This window comes from Idiotropiscis lumnitzeri, chromosome 4 (genome assembly GCF_059441095.1).
Source record: "Idiotropiscis lumnitzeri isolate Australia: NSW breed Sydney's pygmy pipehorse chromosome 4, RoL_Ilum_1.0, whole genome shotgun sequence".
Classification (NCBI taxonomy): Eukaryota; Metazoa; Chordata; class Actinopteri; order Syngnathiformes; family Syngnathidae; genus Idiotropiscis; species Idiotropiscis lumnitzeri.
In genome coordinates, this window is record NC_142394.1 from 13358733 (window position 1) to 13376905 (window position 18173).

Below are 18173 nucleotides of genomic sequence, written 5' to 3' on the forward strand. Positions count from 1 at the left end.
ATATATAAATTTGCTCAGAAATTCATGTTTTATTATTTTTGAATGTGGATTAAATTCTGGAATGACCCATTTAGTCTATTAATGTGACCTGTGACATTTTTTGTGTGTATAAGCCACTGTGCTAGATTTTTAAATAGTATTTTATTCTGTATGTTTTCAGTGAAACATTGGATGGAGGCAGGTCACAATCGGAGTAGAATTTACACATTTGTCCAATCGCTGGGGGGCAAATTTACCTGATTCACAACTAGGCTGAGTTCAGAAGCTCCTGTGGTGTATTCAGTGACTTTCATTAAAATGTACAGTAAGAACATTTGGCAGAGGATAAAATAGGAGAATGAGTCCAGATGAGAACAGATATAGAATTTATTTCCAATATTCATGGCAAAGAATAAAAGGTGACACAGCTTGAAACAGATAATATAGAATTTATTCTGAACAAGAAGTAGGAAAATACATAGGTAGGTGAAAAGGAAACAAGCAGAAACTGTAGTCAATGAAAAAAAAAGTACAAAACTAGTCCAAAGAGAATTGAGAGGACGGCTAAGTGTACAACAGAAAACATTGTTTACCATTCAGTTCCTTTTTCAAACAATTATGCGTTGATTTGAAAAGAGCTGCCTTGATTTCTTGTCTGGGTTAATGGACATTCTACAACATTGTGCAAGTGTTTTATCATCAGTTATTAATTTATTCTTTTTCTTTTTTTGCTGGTATTTCATGAATGGTAAACAATAGTTGGTCCAGTGCATAAACACAGTGACAGATCAATAAAAATGTACTCAGCTGACTACAGATAAACAATCCTGATCATTGAACAACTAGCACGAGGTCAGCAGGGGAAGGAGATGAGCAAATATACAGGTGAAATAAATGCATCAGCTAACGACAGTGAGCGCAGTGTTAAAGGATGAAAGAAGCTACAATAGTCTCCACATAAAATGCCTTAAAAAAGTGTTTGAAAGTTGAGTATTATTGCCATTTTTTTTGCAAAGGATGCAATCAATTAGACTGTGAAAGGAATGAAGTCAGTCCAAGGAAAACGTTCCTCGAAGCCCTCCATTTAACAGAACTTGGATGGGGAGAAAATAAAATCCGTTACTACAAGCAGCTTTGGTGTGCACCGCAACAACAAGATGCAGCTTGGGGAAAATGGATCGCTCTACTCCCAAACATCACAAAGCACAACACGATCACACGTGTTTTGCTCTGCGATTTGGCCCTCGGAGGCGAGAATAGTCTGCCTTCGTGAGGGTTGCGTGCGAAATCAAGCGATGTGACATTACCAAAAAATTTTTTTTTTAAAATGAAAGAAAAAAAAAAAAGGAGAAACGATCACAGGAGCAGTCTGGCGACCAGCGGCACATCTAAGCTCAGCAGCCACAAGGAGGTCAGCTCTGCTGCCCTCGCATTCGGGCACTAGCACTCTCCAGCTAGTACCAGGCAAAATATCCGCAATAAAAGCTGAAAGGTAACAAAACAAATGAAAATAATAACTAAAAAAAGAAAACAGTGGGGGGGAGGGTTGAGTCCGCAACACCTAAAGATGTTGCCCTTCCTGATGCCCAAAAACTCCATCCTTCATTCCGGAACATTCAACTCCCGTTATAAATCATCTACAGAGGATTTGGTTTGTGGCGGGTGTACAATGGGAAAGTAGCAAACAATACCGTCGTAGAATTCAGTATTTATACATCAACACAATTCAATATCATTTTAGAAAGGAAACATGAGATACATCTTTTATTCACACTTTACAAAAAAAGCTAGCCTTTTCATCTACTACAATACTAATGCCATTCAGGAAAAGGAAGGGGGAAAAAAAGTGAACATTGTTGGTTTTCAGTTAAAAACATTTCGTCGGCAAACAAACAGGAGAGGAAAGACCTCTGAGGACTAACTTTATACTTCCTATTTCTTTGCTTCCGTCGCTTTAAAACAACGTGGTGAGATGTCAGCGATGTGTGTGTGTGTGGGGGGGGGATATACTAAGTGCTCGTCTTCCTGTGGTATAAAAAGCCAGCCCATCGCTGACATTTTGGGGCAAGGGGGGACCAAATGCAAAGTATGCTCGTGTTTGTTTTGTTTCAGTTTTTGGGGGGGTTGGGGGGGGGGGGGGGGTCCACGGATGGCACAGTAGCTGCAGCGTCATGCACGTGCACGTGAATGTGCGTGACAATGATACAAAGTGGTTGCTCAAGAGGGATTTAAAACGACACAGCTCAACTAACCAAAGACTGGAGGTGGGGAGGGCGGCGGGTGTTTTTGAAATGTGGAGATCATCTGGCTGTGAAAGCAAAGTAGCAGAGCTGTGCTAATGTACAATGACTTCATAAAAGACACACCTGATCTTAAGGGGCGAACGTAGCGGGTGGGGGGGGGGGGTTTAACACACATACCTGATTATATGGGGAGGGGTCAAAAACAATATACACAACATCATTAACAATGTCAAGGTTTGTAAAAAAAAAAAAAAAAAAACAAAAAAGGAGAACCAACTTTAACAAAACACAAAAGGACATAAAATCATCACAAATGTCTCAACAGTATTTAAAAATAAAAGCAGAAAAGGTTGTTCAGGCGTCTGTCAAATGTTTAGTAGTGCAAGACAACGACTGCTACGATGAGGCACGATGTTTGCTCGGACTGGGGGGGGATTCGTAATCGGGTGTCAGTCACACGCCACATCGGTGTGCGTGTATGTTAATGGAGGGGTGGGGATGACGCATGGCAGAGTTGACTCAGCGTCTATGTACAAATTGCCACAAACAAACCAAATCAACATCAGAAATGACGGGGGCTTGAAAACAACAGATTCGCTATGCGATCTTGAAAGGAGTGCAAAGTCGTGACATAACGCCGTGAACAACCTCTTCATCTTCTGCTTACGTCGTTTGTACAAGCTGGTTATCTGTTTCACCGCGACATGAACGGGATAAAAATTTAGTCATAGTTTACATACAATCTCTCAAATGGGATCATAATTTACTCTTGGTACAAAAAACACCAGAAAACAAGTCTTCTGTGGTTCATATACAATCATGTAAAGACTGAGTCTACGCTTTTGTTTCTGTACAAACACTTGTTTGGGGCGGGGGAAAGACCGAAAGAACAGAAAACACTGATATTATGAGAGTGTGTGTACGTGGGATAGATGGAGCGGAAACATCACTACTGGCCGTCAAGACAGTGCTACAAAATCTGTGTGTGTGTGTGTGTGTGTTGAGCTGGATAGTGAGAGGAATGCTGGTCGTACCACCCATGACTCGCTTTGTCACTTGCTGACTAGAAGCAAATCAAGACCACAATCCCCAAATGGGCCCTACGCAAAATTAAGTGCAAGCTGAGAGTGCCGTGTAGCATTAAGACGAGACTAACAACACCCAAAACAGTCTGAAATTAGGTTGCTAGCTGTTTCTCAAAGCGTCCCTCCAGGCTGTGTGAAGTCATGCAGCACCGTTGGGTGGCTCTGTGGGTGTGGGAGCTATTGCACCAGGGCCGGCCGAGGGGGTCGGAGGTGTAGCACCACAGGAGGCCGTGAGCACTCAACAGGGCCCCGAGCACCACTGAACGACAGCGGCAAAAGCTTCCATCTCGACTCCCTGATACCAGCCCTCTTCTCGCGCGATGGCGGTGTAAAGAGTGACACGTCTGCCGTCTTTGCTGGTTTCAGGTTTATACACGACTGGCAGACACACGCGCACACGCACCATCAGCTGGGAAGCTTCTCCGCTAAACGTGGCCCCCCCCTCTCGCGTCGAAAAACGCGGGATGAGCTAGCATCCTGTGTAGCTTAATAAGACGGGAACGAGTACGGATGGGTGGGAAAGGGAGTCCAAAAGACAAAATATGATACACGAAGTGGACTGAATTGAGCAGTTTAAAAAAAAAAAAAGAGGAGAAAAAAGAAAGAAAAATATAGAATATCTATAACATCATACGAAATCCCTGTTGGCCAGACTTCACTGTACGAATATTTTACAGGTTGTGTTTTTTCTTTTTCTTTTTTGCCTTCCTCCTCCGGGGTGGCAGAGGGAAGAGCTGGTCATGGGAGGGGATGTGGGCAGAGAGGGAGAGAGGCGCCCCCTGGTGGAGAGGCAGGGACTCACTACCTGCGTGCAGGCAGATGGAGACCATTGACCTGGGGGGGCACATTGGGCAGGAGCAGCTCCAACTGGGTGAAGAGACTGAAGTGGTCGGAGGGGATGTGAGGGTGCGGGCAGCCGCTGACATTGTTCTCTACCAGCCAGTGAGGATCCAAGGGGCCTAGGATGCCCAGGACGTTCAGGTGAGGCTTGGAGTAGAAAATGTAGTCGATGACACCCTGAAAGGAGACAAAAAGGAAGTCAAATCTCTGATTTGATATTACAGTACTAATTAGGCACACTGCATATTTTGTTCAAACCATGATGCTTGATTAGTACTGATCACGGATCAAAGATGATCCATTGCACCACTACTAAATAGGGGTATAAAATATATTATTTGGTAAAATGGCTATACAAACTATTATATTGATGGCCAAGTGCTAAAAAAATGGCTAAGGGTATGTTGATAGTTAAATATGTTATTGTTACAAAAAGGTGTTTGGAATATTGTGCATAGTATTGCATTTTATTTCATGGATCAACACATGACTATACCTAAAAACTGCCATGTACCAATAATGAAATAGATAAAAGGGGACAGGATTAGATAACGATACTATTAATTATGAAAGGTGGAAGCAGGTAGCTTACCAGTGTTATTTTGATTATTTGTAAGTCTGCTTTGCTCAGGTTTTTTCTTTCCTCTATGGTCGGATGGTCTTAATTTTGCTGTTTTCCACAAGTTACTGCATTAAACTGTATGCTTATTTTCGCTCATTTTGGAAATAAATGAAGAAAAAAAGACTAAAAAAAGTATGCATAATTTAACGACTGATTGCTAGCTGAAAGCGTCTGCTGACTGCTAACAACTTCCTGTGTTGCAAGTCAGCCGCCAACCACAGGTTAAAGGTGATCTACATTTTTTTTTTAAATACCTTTTTGAGGTTGTAAGACAAAGTGTGCACAGGCTACACGAAATAAAAAAACAAAAACGTGCAAAGCCTGAGCCTCCTCCCCTCCCACAAAAAGTACAGTACTGAATATTTATATTATTAGATGAGTCCAAAAATGTTAAAAGGTTTTTCTTCAATTCTTCTAATGCGAGTAAAAATATTTTAATTTTTGGGGGGATTTCATCAAAAGTAGAATTTGAAGTTGTTTATCTGTGTGATATTATTACACTGCTTTTTCTCGAAGTTCTAAGTTTTTGGCATGGAATGGTTTCTGTACTGGTATCAAGGTTCCTTATGCAGTCTTGGGACTGGATTTGATCAATTGTATTTGCACTTATTTCAAAGGGAAACACAGACAATGAAAGTCATAACCCCATGTTTCACTCTACGTTGTTTCTAAAACCAACATCCCAGCGAATAAAAAAATAAATAAGAAATTCAAAGGACGGAAGCAAAATGCTTTGGGAATCATCGTTTCGCATTACCCTAAGATCGGTCTGTTTTATTGAAGAGAAACAAGCTCAGGGCTCTCACTAATTTTATCAGCTACATTCGTCAAAATGGGGAATCACATTCTTCATGATTACTTTGTATTTATTTCTATGCCGGTCGAAAGATTGTTTTACCTGAAACTGGCCCTTGGCACAAATAAGGATGGGTACCACTGACCAAGACTATCAGCAGTCATTCTGCTTACCTTGAAGTCAAACGTGTAGTTGGTATAAGGCATCAGGCCGTTCTCGTAAGCGCTTTTCAGCTTGAAGCCGTGGGTGATCCTGCCGTTGGACGTGCTGTTCTTGCCGTTGCAGTTGAATTTGGTCAGGCTGTCGCTGTAGCGTAGCTCCTTGAAGTCCTTGTGAGTGCAGTCCACTCCACCAGTACTCAAGTACTCTACCACACCTGCATTGGGAGCCAGAAACCGTCTTATGAAATGAACAAAGTCCAAAGGTGTCAAAAACTTTGTGAAAACAGATGTGAAAATGATTGAGTTACATCTTAAGAGTGTGTGTGTCGTTTCTCCACTGAGGTGGCAATTGAGCAATATTTCCATTTTTTCCTTCCATTTTTTTCTGGCTCAGATTAATTATTTTTTCCTTGCGATCTCTCATGGTGCTTTTGTATTTGCTTATTTGTATTGTTTTGTCTTCGATGGATAAGCTTTTATTGGTGTAATTGTGAATATTCGGGCTGTGACAATCCTTCTAATCCAAAGAATGAAGTTTCTAGATGGCAGAATGCATGACCAATTACTCTAGAAAGTGATCATGACGCACCATCTTTTTTGTCGTTGATTTAATTTTGATTTGCACGAGTGAACTAAACAATCTGTTCCACATACCAGAGTCGGGCAAAGAGTTGAGGTCAGCACAGAGCACCAGTGGAATGGCATTGGTTTCACCAGAGACTGAGGACAACTTGAGGCTGCGTGTCGCCTTGTCCACGATGTTCTTCACTTCTGACAGGAACATCATGGTCTGAACCAGCTTCACGTCAGAGTATTCCGGGTCCCAGTGCATGTGGGCGTTGGCTACCAGCAGCAGCTGCTTCTCCATGCCGTGCAATGATTTTCCGGCTGAAAAGTCAACGATCCAGAAGTAAAACAAAAGCTCCCAAAAATACACAAGTATACGGAGGTAGTAGCATCCACTCACAGGAGGCTTCCATCATCTCTTTGCGGACTTCGAGCAACACAGCAACCCCGATGTTGTCCTTCGTCATCACGCGGTTCAACATGGCCTCTGAGCCTTCTGAGTTAGCCATTGCCAGCTGGTTAAACTCCACTGTGTGCTTCTGCACTGCACTGAATCTGGAAATGAAGAGATGGTGGGGATTGATCAGTAGGGTGTCTCAAGTAGGGCTGCCACAGAAACTATTTCACTAGTTGACTAGTCAACTATAGTAGTGCAATTAGTCGACTAATTGGATCATATGCAAATCACAGAATATCGCACCAGCAAGCAATATCACCTATCTAACCATCTTTATCTTACAGCAGCATGCCAAGAGTTTGTGGTCACAAATACCCGAGAAGGGGGGAGGTATTGTTTTATGTACTACTGCAAAGCAGAGGTAGCGGATATTGGAGAGGAGCGCACGGGAATGTGACCCCGCATGTCGACGAGCCAGTGGCAGTGATTGCGATTATGATGATTACTCAAGTAATCGATGGAATAATAAATAGAATAATTGATTTGAAAAAGATTTGCTTGCGACAGCCCTTCTCTGAACAGTAAACTGCCTCAGATTTGTATAATTCTCCATGAGTGCACCCCTTTTAGCTTTTTTTTCTTCTCCAAAATAACACTTTTGCAAACATCTGCTTTTATTTTGAAAATTAATGAGCAGTTTTGCCAATTTTCTGATGTTTTGGTCCACACAAAATGAATCATAACTATTTACGTCCCACTGTTTAATAAAGGAATGGAAATTAATCTTCCATTATTAAAATAATTATTAAAATAATGCAGTCGTACTTCAGTGTGAGCATCTAGGAATGAGACATGATTCTTGTAAGTGTCCTGATTTTGTTTTGGTGCCTTACAGTACATTAGTTGCTCAATTTAGTTTTTCACTTCACTTGAGTGGCAACTTCAAATTTTATCTCACGACACAATACCACAATAACTCCAAAAACTCCAGTTTGGGTGAAATGTTTGGGAAAATAGCCACATTAAGAGATCAACAATGCTGAATTCTTTCTTAAAGAAGGGTTAGAAAACCTTTGACAACATACTTTTCTGTCTTGTAGAAAATCGCACATCCGTCCACATGTTTGCGGTCCGACTCTGACATGGTCCTAGCTCGTGACTTTGGACTGAAGAACCCATCATAACCCTGCTCCTTCAGCTCAGGCAAGAAAAAATTGTAGTACTGCTCCGTCTCCACTTCCTATGTTTCACAAGGAGACACATAGGTCACAGGATGAACACAAGGTGATGACAGATATATTGGCACACATTTAAATAGAAAAAAAAAAGGAAATGGTGTGCCAGAAGGGACAATAATACAAGTCTCACCTGCAAACTGATGATGTCTGCATTGCAGCCCATAATCTCTTGCATGATGGACTTCTTCCTGTACTCCCAGTTTAGAGCCCAAGAGGGGCAGTAGCCGTACAGCTGCCTCGTGGCGTATTTATCACACAACACGTTGTAGCACATGACAGAGAACAAAGCTGCGAGGGAGAAAGCACAGAAAACATTTGGTTCCTCTCACATAATTTAAAAAAAAAAAAATAGGAAAAATGTTTATTCACTACTTTTGAAAAAAAAAAATGAAAATACTGATAACAATACTGTGTTCAGTTAAAACATTTTTAAAGAAAAAGCAAAAAAATCAATCTAAAAGGATGTGGAATGCGTTGTTTTTTTTTATTAAAATACACTGACAGTCAACAATTAAATCAAATAAAATCCACATTGTACTGCAACTGTGCTTTAACAATAATTTTATTCTACGACGGAGCGTTTGTTTTCATACGAGTGTATGTGTAACTGCATCATTGTGTTTGTTTTGTACCAATTTGTGCTTATGAGGCTGTTTTTGACTGGATTGTTGCAAAAAAAAAAAAAAAGACAGGTGGCCACTCACTCCGGGCATTGGGCGAATTATTGTGCGGACTCACTGCGATGCAAACTGTGGTAGCCCGTAACACCTCAGCTCCCCATACACTTTTTTAATTCACAAAAATATGTCAGACTGTCAGTCAACCAACAAATGGTTTGCTACAGAAATAGGACATGGCCGATAAACTTGAGGCAAGTGTGGATTGAAAGGCGAGACGCTCTCATTCAATTGAATGGCGCCGCAAGGTGCAGCCCGCTCATACAGTTTTAAAACAAGCTTTGGGATTTTATCCACTGGTACATGAAATTATAAATATGGTTACGTGTTGTTGTAAAACACAATATGTGTACCTTATAGACTGTATTTGTATGTCTTGTCGGCTCACGGTTGTGTCTCCCTCACTTATGACACAGATGGATTTTTCGCGTGTGGCTACGCGTATGCGATTCTGCGTCTGTGCGTCTCTCCCTCACTCCCACCCTCCCACCGTCAGACGAATGCTATTGGCTAGCTTTAGCTATTGATCAATGCCAAACTTAAGAGGTATGTGGTTGGTTGGCCTAAAATGAACATGCGGCGCAAGCGTGCAAAGTCCGCATGGCAGATATAGTCTTAATTTTCCAATATCTTTAATGTTCATATCTAGATATCTATACGTCACCCAGCACAAAGTGGACGCATGTAGAGCTGCCATGATTAGTCGACCAATCATGACGACATCGACAATCAAATAAAATTAATTTTTATATTCAACTATTATTTATTTCCTTGTTAATCAAGATTTTTGTTTTTTCTTCGTTTAGCAGGACTACTAATTTGGGTTAATATCGTTCATTTAATTAATCTAGAAAATGGGAAGCACCTCACCCCGACGTACAAAAATTCTAATGTAAATACATTTAAACTTTATTGGCTAATTTTTAACCATATAAAAATTGTCACAGTGTACTAATGGTCCAACCGACTTACCTGATGGCCGGGCTCGGTCTGGTTCCAGGAGAGAGATCCACGACCGGGCGGGGGGCTGCTCAGTTGGTACTGAAAAAGAGTAAAATAATGTTTACCGTGTGTGATAACGGGTAGGTTTTACAGAAATGCCTGCAATATGGAGAGATGGGGTATCCAGAGAGACCACTCACTGCGCTTGATTGCCCCAGCCAGATTGTCTAACAAGTAGTTGAGCAGTCTTCGCGTGCCATCGGGTTCCTGGTAGAGGCTCATGATTTCTTGTGCAAGTGGGTTTCCTTGAGAGGGCAAAGCAAAGCAGTGAGAGAAAATGACATTTCAAGGTACGGGTGGCTGCGCCTGATGTTAATGAGCTACTCACCTTTTAACCCCAGTGTTTGTAACTGAAACAGTTTTCCCAATTCAAACGGCAGAACCCGCAACTGGTTGTTATTTAAAAGCAGTTCCCTGTAGAGGAAAAAAGGTGATAGTAGTTGATCAAAAGGAAGGAACACTTTCAGCCTTGCAACAAGTATCTTATTCACTTGAAGAAGACAAGACTGAATTTTAACGATAATCTAATTCTAAAAAAAAAAATAAAAATAAAAATTCATTCTGTCTAAGAGAAGGCAGAATGGGAAAAACCGTAGATGGCTCACCTGAGAGACACCATGTTGCCGAGCTCTGCCGGCAGGCTCCTGATCTTGTTGGATGAAAGATCCAGGTACACCAAATTGTGAAGTTTGGCAATGTCTGGCGGGATGCGTGACAATGAGTTGTCACTAAGGTGCAGGGCAGTGAGGTGGGTGAGTGACCACAGGGCTGTGCTGAGACTCCTTACTCGACCTTAAAAGCATATGAGAAGGGGGTTATGATCCCAGTAGTAGGTTTTCACAAGACAGATGTCCACAACTTTGACACTTAAACTACTGCAGCTAAATGGCAACTGCGGAGCATAATAGTAGCAACGTGACAAGGGGCCGCCATCTTGGAGGAATTTTATAACCTTTAAAAAAAATAAAAACACACAAACATATCATTTGCACTTCAAACTGCTCTAAAATTCTAAATGAGATAAATTCATGAGAAAATAATTGCTGACTAAAGTACATGACCTATTTGACTGGCCACACTGCTCTGCTCGTGAACAATGTTTAATTTGCACTACTGGATTTTTTTTTAGGGCAAGTGATGAAGTTTGAAGCAACACAGTAAATTTAAGAAGCCCACTTGGAGCACACCTAGGAACTACCCATATAAACTAATTTGTGGATGTTTTAGGCTGAAACTGTTCTCTGAGTCGCAGACCAGCTGTGGACATCCACACAACAAATGCCAAAGTTGACGGAAAATGAAGCCTTAATGAGTAAGTACTGACATTGTGTTTGGGTTTCAGTATGTTTCTTGAAACCAATTTCAACTGTTATAATCCCAAATGTCATGTATAACTAAGCTTTTAACTCAGAGTTGATCATAGAAACGAGAGATTTTCCAAGCATACGGAACACGCCGCACGTCGACGTGCACTGTGTACGTGCGATGTCCTCGAGCTCAGTTAAAACAAAATAAATAAATAAAATGCCAGAAAACTTGCCTGTACCATTGGAAAAAAAAAAAAAAAAAAAAAGCACAACCCCGCATTTTTTTTAAACACAGAAAATAACATACGCAGATCGACCTCCGCCTCGCTGTCTCTAAAGAAGTGGCAAGCCGAACAGCTCACGACCTGAAGTCACCGAAAGAAATAACAACAAAAAAGGCACTGATCTAGTTTTATTTGATTGTGGTAATGTTAAAATGTCAATTATTGTGTAATCTTGTAGTTTCCCTTAGATACATACAACTATCATTCCACACTGAATTTAATTACAACTCACGGCGCTCAGCAAAATGTCAACAATGTCATGAGTCCTGTTTTGAAGAATGCCGTCATTTTAATTGGAAATAGGCGGACCCAATAAAATTTAGCATAATCTATGAAAGAGGTCGTCTGGGATATCTATCGTAACTAACTTTGATATAATCTATAGATTGTACCATCGACTAAACATAACTTTAAATATTCACAGTTTTGCATGACTCTTTCCTTAATGCAAACAGGATTCTACAACCGTTTCTAATGACAATTTCCCAATATATTGTTCTCAACTTCTCAAGGTTAGGAAAGATGAGCTCTGTAGGGGTGCTTTAGAATTTAGTGCAAATATAGCATCAAGCAGAATTTAACTGCATAGCGCCAAATTTCATAGTTACACTCAATCGCATTATGGGCAGGTGCATGACAAGTTTCAACCAAATCTATCCATCAATTTCGGTGAAATAGCGTTACGAGTGAATCATATACATGTGGTCCCCAACCAGCGGTCATAGCCACCGTATGAAAGAAATAAAAAATTAAAATAAGAACTTGCAGTTGATGCAAATCAGGATGCTAATTGTCTCGGTCGCATCACGCTAATATTAAACCCACAAGCTAGTAAAATGAGTACAAACCGTACCACATACAATGCCCGCGCTGAAAAATGAGTGGCCAGCACCATGCCCCATTACCAGTTCGCAAAGGTTATGGAGTTGGGCAGTTGTGGACTACTGATCTAAACCTACGTCCATAGTCCAGTTCCCGTCACCATGGCAACCGAGGATGATATTTTCTACATTTTCAATGACATTATGGGTTCATATATTATGTCAGAGTTTGAATAGGTTAACTCAATTGTTTTCCTTTTGGAAAGAAAATAAGAGTCAATTCCTTTAAAGAATAAAACAAATGGGGCAATGTATGCATGCTAATTAGGGCTTTCAAATAATTTTTATAGGGAATAAGTTCAAAATTGAATTTAGTATGGCCAAGTACATTACTGTATTTTGTTTAGTAAGTGTTGGAGATGTGTTGAGAAATAATGAAGTGACATTGTTTTACTCAAACTTGAAAGTGCATTTTTCACCAGATTTTCCTCGAACACGCACGCATTAAGCTCAATTTTTGAGGAGCGCTTCATCTGATTTACAAAATTATTGTTGCTTGTGAAATCCTGTCACATAGCTAATAGTAGTGCGGTGCTAATACAGAGCCACAGTAAGGTAATGCAAGCATTTGGATTTTCTTTCGCTTTCTAGCCAAGCATACCTCAATGTTACGACAATGGCAACCCAATGAGCAACTAGCAGTAGTTTAGAGAGTTAGATATGGCACGTTTATTAACAACATTGACACGAAAGTAAACGGACCACTCGTTTTTTTTTTTAACTCCAGTTGTTGCTACTTCGAAGACATTGCCAAACCTCTAAACCGCATGCTGAAGACCGCTTTGAGCGCATCGCAAAACACACAAATCATTTTTATCACTCAAATTGCGGCCATTTTTAAACGAGTCAAAGTGTAGCCACACCACCCCACACACTGACGGAGTTAAGCACTAAAACGTGATGCAGAAAAAGCACATATACAGCTAGGTCCTCGTTCCTTTATTTACATGTTTACGCCTCCCACCAGAAATCCCAACAAGAACACAGGAAGACTGAAATAAGGATGAGGCGAGAAATGAGACAATCAGATCACTTCAATGACTGTCACAAAGCTCTTATATGCTTTGTTTAAAGTGGAATTAAAGTAAAATATGATCAACAGTTACTCTCCATAACTTCGCCTTGCAGAATCATCAAGATGTTTTTATTTTAAGCCTAATAGCCTCCCCAACAAGGGTTGTCAAATTTATCGTGTTAATGGGCAGTAATTAATCGAGTCAAAATATTTGATGAATTTAACGCATGCGCAGAATAACCCGCCCATGCATCCCATAATTGCATCGTGCCGTGAGCATGAGAGCGGCCAGCGTTTCAATGTTCGCAGACAATGCGATTTTGAGATAGCCAAAGCTGCGTTTTTTTTTTAAACCCATCCACCCCCTATCGCCACGAACCAGAGACATATTACAGTAAAAATGTCACACTAACCAGCACCCAACCAGTTTAAAAAAAAATAAAATAAGATAACGTCATGCCTACATTAAGCTGCCGCACGTACTCCGGGAAGTGTTTGCAGCTACTTGAACGCTAGGCGTCATTTTTCCCCCCCAGCTAAAATAGACTGCGTCGCAACATCATGGACTTTATTTGTACTATATTCTGTGCACAGCAGCAGCAACGAGCTGCATGATGCAGATCATCTCCTCCATGGTGAAGTAAACGACTCCAATTTAGCAAACGCTTTCAGACCAGAACACGGAAGCGGCTGACGTCAGCCATGACAAAGAGCTCCATGTCAAACGTGTATTAAATATGTATAATCTCGTTAATGTTATTTACTCTATTTTGCACCACAGAGTATAGCGTTTTGAGATCTATGCAATAATAGGTATCAATTTTAAATCAATTTAGCATTGATAAAGGACAGTTTTTTTTTATTGACATAAGTTTACATATAAGTACAAGGAAAATACACATTACTTCAAAGTAAAATATTTTGGGGGTTAAAAAACACATTTTCATACAAAATTACGCAAATAGAAAATTATACTTGACGGCAAGTAGTGCAGAAGGTCTTTCCTTACTTGAAACATTTTTAACAACTTGAAAAAGGACTGCCTCTCTCACAAAATGTCATACCTGCAGTTATACAATAATGGCTCTAATTGATTTCATGGTATTCTGGCATTTTCTGTCATGTTTAACTGCGCATTGTAAAGAAGAACACAAGTAAAATCAAAATCACGATATCGGTCAGAAAAAGCGCAATACAATTCTCTCCTGAAATCGTTCAGCCCCGGTGGACACATGCATGTGTAAATGTAAACATGAAAGTAAAGCAGATTGGCCCTCTGGGTGGGAATTTAAATAAAACAAGAATACAGATGAAACAAATACACAGGTAGTGATTTGCACTCATGGCAAGAAGGAATTCCAGTTCCACCGCAGCTTGTTCTCCATAAGCATGTCTAAAATATGGCATATTTTGGAACAAGTTCAAATTGCAATTATTACAATTAATTGTTAATTGTTTGACAGCCCTATTTTTATTCCATTATGAGATCAATGCATTTGAGAAAATAGAAGACTTCAGAAACAAGAGAATGGTTAGGTTTAGTTACCATGAACCAGTGTAATTACCGTATTTTCACAACCATACCACGCAAAGACACTGTCTCTGTTACGGGTGATATTTCTGTATTTAACTCATACATAAAGTTCAGCGTATTATTGGGCACAGGCATAATAAAATTATATGCTATCTTAAAACACAGGGTAGAATGATCGGTTGTACTTTAATGAAGTATTGAAGTATTTATTATGCCAGATTCCCTCTGCTCAGAGTCAGTCTCGTTGCCATGCAGCTCCTCAGAAATGATGTCGGCTTTAAAGAAAGCTCGAACAATAGTGAATGCATACATGTTAGCCCAAGCATCCACAATCCATTCACAAATTGTGGCCTAACTCACCAGGCACTGCCCCGCAGTCTTAGTAAAGCTGTGTTAGCCATCTATCCATTGCTCGCAACGTCACTTTGAACGTCCTGTTTACACCGATTTCCAACGGTGAGAATGATGGCAAGTTCAGAGATAATTTGCTGCACTATACAGTACCTACTAGGGGCGTGACTTCAGCATACCCGGTGCATGCATAAGGCGCCTTTCCATTTTGGAGAAAATTTAAGACTAGGTGCGCCTTATGGTCATGAAAATTTTAGTTATTTTATTTTTATTTTTGTGGCCAAATGGAACAGACACTCAGTTAAATGTGTTTATTCAAACAAAATAACGAATGACAGAATTGCAGGACCAACTATTTAAAGTGCAGGAAAAGGTCAAGCATTTTCATTTCTGTGCATTCCAAATTGATATAATTTAAATAATCCAAAATAATACTGTAAGGCAAATTAAACAAAAAACACCAAGTTGGTATAATTATATTAAAAATTCAAAAAAGAAAACCTTTGCAGTCAGGATCTTTTGATAAATACGCACCACTAATTTCCAACTCAGCCCAGGACGACTTCTTCCCATTGGCTGCCTCCTCGCTGGACATTATCGTGTACATCCGCCTGGGATCCGGCGGGTCATATTTTTCCTTGGGCATTCCTGTAACACTAGAGAGAGAGAGAGAGAGGGAGACAGATCAATGCCATTAGGAGTGGCTGGAAAAAAGATAAAGTTGTGTCATCAATTGCAAGACTGAAACACAATAAAAGTCATGTACATGAAAAAATATAGACGTTTGCCTGCGTAATGATCAATAAATGACTTACTGAAATGACACAAACCATATGGGTTCCAAAATTGCGGAAACCCTGCTCTAAAGATTAGCAGAGATGAAGGCTATTTGAAGATGTGCGCATATTAAATACTATTAAATTGAGCCGCTGAAAATCGCACGTGCCTGAAATGGAGCCATATGAAAATGATATCTAACAAGTCTTGGCAAACTATATTACATGTGAGTCAGGAGATTACGCCAACTTCAAGCGCCATAGATCACTGTAATAAATATTTGCAACAACGCTGTAGCCTAGAAAGGTAGTGTTTATAACAGTTTCAATCCAAGGTACTGCTTAAGCGAATTTTTGTTCCCTCATTGACGATCGCTGATTAACCTAGATTAACCTAAATAGGTTTTGTTGGCCACCAAACTCTTCACAACACACACGCCACACAGCTAATGTTAACACGGACGCATTTCCTCGCAGACCGAAGGGGAGTCACAAAGTGGCTCGGATCACGCATTTATTGCGGTTAGCATTGTCCCACTGAGCTTATCAAAGACGCGAAACGTGAAATTTATTTAAAAGGTACATCACAATTGTTTACATAACAGCCGTGCACTGCCTAGCGAACAACAAACACTAGGCCAAGAAACATCGCAGCAGCAAGCTACTGCTAACTAGCTGACATTACAGAATGCACCAAAAATGTATCATTCTTATTAAAGTACGCGGGCTAACAAAAGCATCCCAATATCGCGTCAGTGATTCCTTCCGAGCTATTTTAGCTTTAGCGCTCGTTAGCTAGCTAGCAAGCTACAAGCTAACAGATCCAATTATTCGAAGCTGACCGACTTGCCATTCTAATAAGTCTCGCTGCGGAGAAGAAAAAAACAAACACCGATACGTTTTCGATATCCGACTCGGTTTAGACGCGCGACAAGATCAATGCAAAGTCCGCAGGATGGAAAGAGTGGCGTTTATACCTGCAAGAGCATACCAAATGGCGAGGACGACTGCGTGCTCTCTTTTGTTTTCTAGCCACTTCTTAGCCGTTTCCGCTGCTGCTGTATTATGGCGACGGTGGGGATTTTTTCCCTCTGCTGATAACGGCGAGCGCTCCGATTGGTCGGCGTCTAACGGCCTCGAACAGCTGTTGAATCAAAATAAAACCCTCATCGTTAGTGAACATTACAAATTTGGCTTCTGCTCCTTCTTCCCTTCAGTAATGATGGGTAGCTTTCTTACACTGATATGATGCAGTACAGACATGGGTGCAAAATGAGTTTAAAGTCCCTGGAAAGTGAAAATGAAATGGCTAAAAACACTTCAGCGAATATTGTTAACAAGAGTGGTAAATTTGAATAAATGCATTTTAAAAAGTGCAAGTATATAAGACGAGTATCCAAAAGAGCCCTGCTCCCAACAGCCTGATGCTGTGTGCGCCGAATTAAAAACAAAAGGTTCTAGTATCCATCAATTTAGAAAGCACTAATAGGAGCGAGACCGGCAGAGTGATTTCTGAGTGCTAATTTAGCTGATGATAAACAATGACTTCTCAGTTTCAGAGATGGTTGGTTGCAAGCGTGTGTGCACGCTTGCGGCTTATGGCCACCTCGTATCTATGGCCAGTGAGATGTTGTCTCACCCCGGCGACCCTACTGAAACATTTCTGTCCACTTCCCAGGAACCACACGCAACACAAAATCAATTGAGGTGGCGACTTATTAAACGATGACACCCTACGGGCGGCATGGTTGGCGAGGCCTTCTAGCCCTTGAGCTGGCTGGCTCGTTAATCCGTAGACAACAAACTGGTGTCATCCAGTAAATCACCGCCTCATTCAGTTCTGTGTTGAGTGTCTGTGGATCCACAGAGCATAGCGGTAGACTAATGTTAGAAAACACATACTTGTGTTTGGCTTTAACCACACCACCCAAAAAACGGACAACTTGAAATGGTGTTTGATCTCAAGATCTCAAAGATTTCGTGCTAGTTTGTTCTCAGACTTTGCGCATGTTTTCATCACTTATCTTCAAACACATTTATTCTATTTAAAAACAAACAACCAAAATCACTTCATAGGATCTTTAATAAAAATAAACGATTTTAGTAAAGGGAGAGAGGTATCTATCACGACGGACTAGCAATCATCGCAAGTTGACGGTCCGGGGTTCAAATGTTTGACCGTTCTTTGTCGAGAGTCTATGTTGGTGCAAGAGTTTTCTGCAAGTTCTTCCTCCTAGATCCCCAAAACATGCCTAATAAGTTATGTGAAGACTCAAAATTGTCCATAGTTGTGAGTCGGAATGTTTGTTTGCCTTATAATATTTCATTATCGTTAGTTTTATTTTGGTTTGACTTTTGTTTAAATTCAGTTAGTTTTAGGGCAAGTCTGTTGCTCAAGGCTGCCAAATGATTCATTGT

At 40.6% G+C, this 18173-nt stretch overlaps 1 protein-coding gene across 1 annotated transcript; it reads right to left on the reverse strand.

Annotated features, from left to right (window-relative positions):
• Positions 1-408: 408 nt before the first annotated feature.
• Positions 409-16975, reverse strand: cnot6a (CCR4-NOT transcription complex, subunit 6a). The gene is made up of 12 exons (XM_088294429.1): positions 16733-16975; positions 15514-15635; positions 10213-10399; positions 9936-10021; positions 9748-9852; positions 9578-9646; positions 8059-8216; positions 7776-7930; positions 6694-6848; positions 6381-6614; positions 5739-5941; positions 409-4324 (listed from the first exon to the last, which is right to left on the reverse strand). Exons 2-12 carry the CDS (start codon positions 15623-15625, stop codon positions 4109-4111), a joined length of 1680 nt encoding a protein of 559 aa, XP_088150555.1. The 5' UTR covers positions 15626-15635; positions 16733-16975; the 3' UTR covers positions 409-4108.
• Positions 16976-18173: the final 1198 nt, after the last annotated feature.